This window comes from Chanos chanos, chromosome 5 (genome assembly GCF_902362185.1).
Source record: "Chanos chanos chromosome 5, fChaCha1.1, whole genome shotgun sequence".
Lineage (NCBI taxonomy): Eukaryota > Metazoa > Chordata > Actinopteri > Gonorynchiformes > Chanidae > Chanos > Chanos chanos.
In genome coordinates this window covers 50,006,538-50,015,814 of record NC_044499.1, presented here as the reverse complement: position 1 = coordinate 50,015,814, position 9,277 = coordinate 50,006,538, and the positions used below count along the sequence as shown (strand labels likewise).

General features: G+C 41.2%; 1 protein-coding gene across 1 annotated transcript; it reads right to left on the bottom strand.

The window, feature by feature from the left end:
• Positions 1–7,895: 7,895 nt before the first annotated feature.
• On the bottom strand, positions 7,896–8,564 carry nog3 (noggin 3). The gene has a single exon (XM_030775780.1). It carries the CDS (start codon positions 8,562–8,564, stop codon positions 7,896–7,898), a length of 669 nt encoding a protein of 222 aa, XP_030631640.1.
• Positions 8,565–9,277: the final 713 nt, after the last annotated feature.

Genomic DNA, 9,277 nt, shown 5'->3' with positions numbered 1-9,277 from the left:
CACCAAAGTCATGCTTGCCTCTCTAAGTCACCTCTTGAGTTCTTAGGAATACGAAAGTAGTTTGTGCGTTTAAAAAATCATTGAGAACAAGTGGATTCATATAAACTGCAAGAAAAAAAAAATATGAAAGCTCTTATAAAAGCGAGCGCTGACATGTTTTCGACGGCGTGAAAAGCACTAATCTGCATCTCCCTACCCCTTTGAGTTGTTTGTCATCTGCCAGGCAGAGGAATTACTGAATAAACACAACATTTAGGTGGGCATATGTGTTTTCATTGCGCGGAAACTGCTAACATAGCCTACCTGTTTCTTCCATTTGGTCTGGTCAAAATTTTACTGTGCAATTAAATCCACAAAAAAACACGTCATAACAGAAGATTTGAGAGTAATAGTGAGATAACTGTCTCATGATGACTCGTTTATATACAAGATTAATGTGTGAAAAGCTTTCAATGGAAAATAATGTGTCATTTAAAGCAAACGGTGATCACCAATACTGAGAGTAGCAAGCTTAAATCACACAGGGTATCCGTAGCTATGGCACAGCCGTTTTGGTGGTGAACATTACCTGAGATGTCTGTGTCGGGATTTTATGTCAAGTGCTCATCTGAGTGCCTCTAGGCACTGATTGATGCAGAGATACAAATTGTCCTGAGAGCATCTGAAAGGAAGCAATACGGTTGCTTTTTAAATTGTTCCGTGTTTTGACCACTAGAGGGCGCATGGTTCCTGGCATAGGGAGCAGAACCGATCAATACGATGAGCAACAGCTGCTGGCAGGAGTCATCTGTGATTTATCAGGAAAGGTATTTTATCACAAGAGGCCTGAAAGACGAGAAATATATCAGTAAAACAGCAGAGGCATCGATTTCACCCATATCAAAGAGAACACAACACCACTACTCACATGCAAGCTAGTTTAGTGCACAACTGAAATTTAAAGGCTTATTTCAAACAATGGTTAAAATTTCCAACAATGGTTAAAATGTTCGCTGGAACTACGGACTATTGCAATGTAGCAATGGCAAAATGGCTATTGTTGTCAGTCGGAGGGTCAGAAAAACTGTAAATAAAATGCGAATACGTGAATCATCTCAGTGAGTCATCTAACAAGCCACGTAAATTTAATAACGAATAGAATAAGAAACGGGCTTTATATAAACTGTGTTTTGATTCATATCAGTAGAGTACAAATGGTACTTTTTTATCTTGGCGGTACTAAACAGAGAAAGGACTGTCTCTCGTGGAGTATGAATGACTAAATAAGTTTTTCATCAAAAGAGAACCTCTGTTATTATTGAATAATTTTGAATATGACTCTATATATGCAGCATGACCTCGTTTTCAGTCCTGATTTGTGAGAACTCTGACTGTTCAGTTCTTGACTCTTATGAAATTTCCAGAATCAGTTGGGGATTTTTTTTTTTTTATTGAGCGATGGGTGGTGCCGAAAATCAGAATCTTAACCCCCCCGGCCCATGGCCCCCAATATTAATCTGTCCCATTCCTGACCCTTAACCTCATCCTTCATCTAAAATCAATTCGCCTTCAGCATGGTTCTCGGTCCATAAAGCGTTTAATGTGCCACAAATGCACAAACACACCAACGCACACACACACAGACACACACACAAAACAACGCAGACACAAACATGCACACGCATACATCTACATGGCGCCTGCAGCAGACAGATGTATTTATTATGGATCAGTTGGACCACTGCTGTCTCCCACTGTCCTGCTGCTTCCAAATGGCTATGGGCTCTGCTATGTGATGAATCTCAGTTCCTGACAGAGAGTCAATGAAGCACAAATAGTTCTCCTATCACCCCTGCCAGTCTTTCTCAGCCAAAAAAAAAAAAAAAGTCTCTCAGCTCAACCCCTGAACCATCTGACCGCCGTCATCTGGACGGGGGAACACGGACCGGCTAGAGACCAGGGGAGTTTGAACAGTCACGTGCCCCCCCCCCCCCCCCCAATTCACCATGGCTCCATCTCTCCTCACGGCACCTCCGCAGGGGGAGCCGTGGTGCTAATTAGGTTATAGATATTGTTTCTTGACTCGGGGTAGAAAAACGATTGGTTCTGTTTCATTACCTCCATCCAGTGTAAAAGTGATTTGTTACTTAAGCAATCGCGTATGATTGGTCAGCACAGAGAGAAGAACAGAGATCAGAGGATGGAATGGAACATCACCCCCCCCCTCGGAATACAGAGATTACTTTGTTGCAAATAAATATCTTTATGCTACCGCTAACTGTTACATATAGGAGTTAAATATCTGCTCCCTGCCAATGTCATAGGAATCTTCACATGCACAGTAGAAAACAGATGGACGGAATGGTGGCTGTTTGCCCGTACGAGGTCTTTTGGAGAAAAAAAAAAGTCACACAGAGGTGATATCTGTGCTTAAAAACCAAGCGGAATAGATGATTCAGTTAATGCAATTTCAGCAACTGATCCAAGCTATCACAGCCTTTCACAGTTACATAGAATGTTCCGGGGAAAATTAACACTTCAGTTAAGAACTAAAGTGCCTCTGGCTGCCAGTGTTACAAATCAGACTTCACATGAGAAGTCTTCAGCCTTGACTGGGCCATTCAGAGAATGAGGACATTCAGTCATTTTTTGAGAGGAGGATCATTAGAGATTTCTTTCACGATTACCTTGTTAAACCTGTCTCTGGGAATCGTGACCAAGGGACAATGAAACCTTCCACTTTAAGCCTAAGAGAGCTCTAGAAGGTTCCAGAAGTTTCCACAGTAGTTTTTAATCTCTTTGGGTTTGGACAGCACAAGGTTTTTGAAACACACAGACAATGATTCTGTCACCTAAATTAATTGTTTTGGTTCCTGTTCCTAAAAAGTCATTAACATTGCACCAACCTCCACAATCCCTTGTTGTACTCAACATGTTACACAGATAAAGAAAAAAATTAAAAAATAGTAAACCGTTGTAAAAAAAAAAAGCAAATTTCAGGAATAAACAAGAGGTTGAGTCATAATGGATGCTGGTTTCAGGTTAAAGTGATTCTTAAAGAACCTCAACAGATTTAAAAGAAACCACAGCATCACTTCCAGTGAGCAGATGCAACGAACAGTGGTCCTTATAAACAGAGATCAATTACTCAATAACCAATAAGAAATTTGCTACCTGATTAGATTACCAAGCCAGTTAAAACACACCTATGTTAGGTAATGTAGATCTTTAACCTGACCATCTTTAACTACCTCGGACTTGCATTGTGTCACCGAATCAATAAGAAGTGTATGTGATAAATAGGTAATGAGCTGGTTAGGCCTGTGGTTAATGAGCAGGTGGAGCTGAGAGCTTGCCAATAGAGTGAGGTTAAGCGTGTGTGTGTGTGTGTGTGTGTGGTGTGTTTGTAAGTGAATGTGTGTGTGTGAGTGTCTGTCTGTGTGTATGTGTGTGTTTGTGTGTCTGTCTGTGTGTGAGTGTGCATGTGTGCGTGTTTGTGTGTGAGTGTGCATGTGTGTGTGTTTGTGTGTGTGTGTGTGTGTGTGTGTGTGTTTGTGTGTGTTTGTACGTGTTTGTGCATGTTCGTGTGTGTCTGTTTGTTTGTTTGGCAGACAGAGCATTCGTCTCTCAGGACATGGTGAAACTATTTGCTAATGACATAAGATGCCTTTGAGATAGACTGGAGAACAAACAGAACTGCAGTGAATGAGGGAAACTGTGACTAGCCTGTAGATCAACCTCTTCACCATTTCAACTATCACCACAAGATCAGAGAAGAAAGTCTTATATACGCCAGCCGTGACAAACAGTCTGTCCGCAAAAAAACAGCCGTGTTCACAGCACCAACAGTCCCTCACAACTTTCTGACTGCCCCCCCCTCCCCCACCCCATCCCCGTTCAACCCACAGGGCAGCGCTTGACAGGCAAACATAATGAGATATGACTCCATATAAACTCACATGAGGTCTGTGAAGGTTTCATTTATTCTTCAGGCCTGATATTAGAACAGGTCTCAAGAGTAAAGCTCCATCAAATGGCTTTTCAGCTCATCCAGAGTTAACACCAGTGTTCATAATCAGATATTATATTAATAACCAAGCTCACTGGGGGTTGATCTCATGTTGTCTCTCGCGGGTCCGTCGGTACGGGAACTGCCTGGTCCCCTCTGCTTCCGCTTGGAACTTTTTAAGTTCACATTTTGGACGACGCTGATCGTTTTGAACTGTTTGACACACGCTCGGTGGAGAGGTAAAGCTAAGAGAGGTTTGATCTTTTTGCGGCTGTGTCACATGTAAACAAGCTTGTCCTGAAGGCGAGGTGTAAATAAGGCAGAGAATGAAAGACATAAGAGGAGATATCGTATGATCAGTGTGATAAAACTAGTATCAGAGGTGGTTTATGTCGCTACACGTCTCTTAGAAGACATGAAATCTCAATGCTGTAAATAAATGAAAGCTATAATTAAAATATTTCTCTGTTGTTGTTCTGCCAACGGTTTTCCGCTCATAAAAAGCCGCGCTGAATAGTCACATATTTCACCAATGTCTATAAAAAAAAAAAAATACATACAACCCACTGTTTACTGTTATTACTGTACACTTTATGAAAAGAGCTTCCAAGAATTTGGTGGATGTTTTTTTTTTTTTTTGACCTTTGTGCCACAACTTTTACGTGGATGTTATTTCATTTCTTGATGCTTTTTATGAGTGAATAGGCTGCTGGCCAGCTTTACTCCCTGAGATGCCGAGTGGGACGGAGTGAATTTGATTAATGTGAAATTGTACACGTGTCCCCTGGCACTCTCGTAATGAGCTATGCACCATTAGTTCTGTAGTAACATGTCAAAACAATTAAAGTGCCACGTTTGTGAGCATTCTCACTGTGTTCTTCCCGTGTCTGTCTACTGCGACAGTACAATACAGTGACAAACAGTTCAGTCTGGGGCAATCGTTGTATCACACGTACACACACACACACACACACACACACACACGCACGCACGCACAATTCCACTGACTTCCACAGACAACCCTCCATTTTCAATCAAGGGTTGTAATTAGTGGCTAATTAGAGAGGTCCTTGTTTCTGAAATGTCTAGGTCTTTAATAAATCAACAGATGAATGAACGAATGAATGAATCAGTTAATTAATTTACTGAATATATTATCACTCATGTACTTGTGTCTTACAACTATAGTAAAACAAAGGAAATCAAGTTCACAGCTTGGACAAACATATTCACACACACACACACAGACACACACACACACACACACACACATACACACACACCTGGCTTTAGGGAAAGCTGGATAAATAACCCCGAGAACAGGTGTGTCTGGCCCAGTGGACGTGAGCACTAGTACTCAGATGGAGAAATTCCTTCCACTGTGAGAAGAGTTCTCCTTGGCACACTGGCACATAACCAGTGCCCATCTTCCAGATGGAAAGACTCTTGGCCCAATAAAAAACGCAAAATGTGCCATTGGTCGGAATCCACTATGGAGCCAGGGCGTGTCTTACACTCATCATTCAAAACAGCCCGTTCAATGAACATGACTTTCACCGTTTTTTGTTTTTATTGTTGTTGTTGTTGTTGTTGTTGTTTTGGTTTGTTTTTTTTATAACATTTAACAGCAACAGATACAAACAGATGGGGAGTGTACAGAAGAGACCATTTCCAGAGAAAGAGTCACACACTTGACCATGCGAGATACTGGTCAGGAACCAGTGCTTACTGGCCATGCTGCTGTCTGTTGAAATAGAGTCTACGGTGAGGGCATTCTTTGATGAAAACGAGATGGGGAAAGGCATGAGATTAGAGTCTTCTTCCTTCCTGTGAACTTCGGAGAGGAAGACTAGGGTCTGTGTTTCCTCCGTTAAATGGTTCTCATCACCTGAGGAATTACTTTAGCTTGAGTACGTGAGGGAACGTTATTGGAATTAAACTGCTGAACACCGTTGAAATTATGCCTCCAAGTCCACTGATCACATCCTCAGAGAAATCGCATATTACATTTTTCAAATGCTGTGTTTGTGATATGTTGTATCATGTGCTGTTTATGTTGTGAAGAGCAGCCGTGTATGATTTTTACATATGCGGTCTGTCTTTTCTTTAGATATGGGTTTGTGTGAGCCAAGATATGAGCAAAGCGTTGAAAACTTCATTAGGTCTCACTGTTCAGAATGAGTGTGACATTTTTTTGCTCTTTTGCCAACCCAGTAATGCAGTCTGATCGGTCTATGATACATACATTATCAGCTTTATCAAAGATAAGATGATCAGACTGGAAAACAAAAATGTCTTATCATGACCTCGACGGTCGGAATTTATCACCTTGGTAGCAAATAGTTAGCTGATAAAATAATACTAATAATTATAATAAAAAATGACAAAATACATTTGCTTTACCATCATAATGTTTGTGATGAGGGGAAAATGTAATGGCAACACTTTCTCTCTCTCTCTCTCTTTCTCTCTCTCTCTCTCTCTCTCTCTCTCATCCTGCCAAAGACAATGTGCTAAATAATTTTTGGGTCCCATTTGAGCAGTTTCATGGTGATTTGATTCAATTAGGCTTTCAGTCAGTGAGCGGTTTTCATACCATTACATCTAAATCCTTAATCTTGTGGTGGCATGTCAGCGCAAGGCGTATTATTTAGCATCAGACGTAAAAAGTGAACATAATGACCATTTACACTAGGAGCCTCTACATGCTATCAGCTCTCAGAATCCATATCACTTTAATTGTTGTTTGTCAGAAATGAGCCTTAAAAACTAAGCCAACAAAGAGAAGAATTACAATATCTTCATTCTTAAAGAACGGGGCCAAAATACTCTTCTCATGCCAACTAGACGCTCTCTGGCAGCCGGAGCCGAAGAGTTTTTACATGTGATCATCCGTCCAGTATGAGTTCCAGGCGCCGCACAGATTAAATGAAAGAGTCTGAAAATGGAGGTCTTTAACTTTTAATCCTTTTACAAAGACCCTTCAGACTGTTGGAGGATGGATGGCGTCTCTGAAGAAAAAAAAAAATAATAAAGAAACTGATCCACTCCCAACAGGAATAGGAATTATGTCATCAGCATTACTTCAAGCACCAGTTGTCAGTTTTGATCTAAAGTTGATTTCAGGCTTTTTTTTTTTTTTTCCCAAAGGAGGACAGAATCCATTGTACAAGTTTTATGGAAGTCCCTAACAGTTTTAATGCTAAATGTGAGAGTTGCATGGATCCTTATAAAACTAGTAACCTTACAGCTTGCAGCTCTTTCTTTCCAACAGAAGAGACTCACCAGAGAGTAGCCAGAGAAAGAGCAGAACATTTTAAGAAAATTAGCCATATTTATTGTTTTCTGAGCATTTTGGGTGCAGAAATGTCAGTGTTCCCTCCTTATGTAAAGACATATGATAAATATGATGATTTTAGAAACAGAGATAACATAAAAGACAGAGTTAGAGAGAAATGAAGGACAAACAATACAGTCATTTTAGTGGTTTATTTAAAATGGCATTTGACTACATGGAAATAAAGAATAAATAGAAGTTTCTCTTAATTTACATGATTATGGATGATTATCTCGCTTTCTGTTCACAGCGCGCCGAGCTGCTATATCAAACTGTATTTGATATCTTCCATCTGAGGTCTATAAAAATCATGTTTTCCGAATAATGGAAAAAAAAGTTCATAATTCCTTCAGTAACGGCACTTTAATTTTTCGCAATGCGAAAGGTTCTTCAATATAAATATAAAGATACATTACAACCAAAGTATGCTCAACAAATACAGTAGACATTGGTTATGATACATAATACTGACCTTTTTTTTTTACAAGTTAATTATAAAAGGACACCACATAGATATGAAATGTACATTCCTACACTCGACAGTGCATTAAACTAATCATGTAGCTTATTTCAGTTCGGGCAGGAGCATTTGCATTCCGAAATTATGGGGTACTGGACGGGTATCCAAGTGCATTTTAGCCCTCCCCTTCGCTGCAAGCACCTCCATCGCAAAATCGTAAAATGGACCGATTTGGCAGGTCTGCACACCATTCCCTCTGGAACAGAACAAGACCTTTTATTGAAGCAACTTCCCACTTTCACATAGCGGGGCCAAAATCTGTTCCCCAAGTCGTTCCATGTATGCACGACCGGACAGTGGGCTAAGGACGACAGCCACAGCTGAAGCCGTCTTCGGAGCTTTTTACTCGGCTTGTGTTTTTTGCCGTGTGGAATCTCAAACTCAATTGATTTGATTTCTTTGGGTATTGTCCCGGTGGGACGTCTCGTCTCAGGGTCATTTGGATCCTCATTCCCTGGGTTTTTATCCTCTGGAAGTGTGATCGACATAAAATAAGAGTCAAAGTGACTTCCTAGTAAACTTCTTAGTTCCGTTTCATTTAGATCTCTTTCCTTGGGGTCTAAAACGGGGTCGGGGTCCTCCTTTAGCTCCACGATAGGCAGACTGTCGCTGGGGATTGGACGTAGGAGGTAATAATGTTGACACATCCCCACTTCGAACCTGAATCCAAAGGAGAAAATCAGTATGTACATCGTCATTAAATACGGTATGTTATCCATCTCTCTGTGGGGATGATGATAACGTTTGATTAAAAAAAGTAATCCCAAACGTCTCGTTCGAGCACCCAAAATTATTCCTAAACGGAATCGCTGTGTGCACAAGTGCCCTCACAACGTGCGCTCTGACTCCTGGGGGAAGATTGTGCGCGAATTATCCTCTTAATAAGTGTTCAGAAACTTGAGGTTGCTGCAGAAACCATACCAACTGGTGGATAACTTAAAGTGGATAAGAAAAAAGATCCAATAAAGTTTTCACTTATGAGCATGACAGGCGCGTGACTCGTTTAATTTCAAAACTACAAGTTTAACGTCTGCAAAGTACCGCATGACATCAGACGCCAATACACAGCAGTTGTCTCCTTTGAGCTTTTACAGTTTTCAGACTCAGGTCCGCTCTTGGTATCTCTGCGCCCTGATGTCTGAGTATCCACATGGCTTCTCCTTTTCTGTTGCTGGACGCCAATCTGAGCGTCACCTGGCTCGTCCGATTTATCCACACGGGTCGTGATGTAACCCACAGACCCATTCTCAATGTGGATCTGTTGCCAGTGGTCCCCGACACCTCCTTCCCTCAGGGGGGCGGGGTGCAATGGGTGGAGTGAGTGAGGTGGATATATGGGTCCAAAATGCGTATTATTCCTGCTCGCCCTCTGCCGGTACACGTACATATTTATCTTTTGAATATGACGGAATCACGCCGTGTGTGAAAACCC

Coding starts and splice junctions, on each gene's coding strand:
- nog3 (XM_030775780.1), bottom strand. CDS start 8,564: ATGGATAACATACCGTATTTAATGACGATGTACATACTGATTTTCTCC.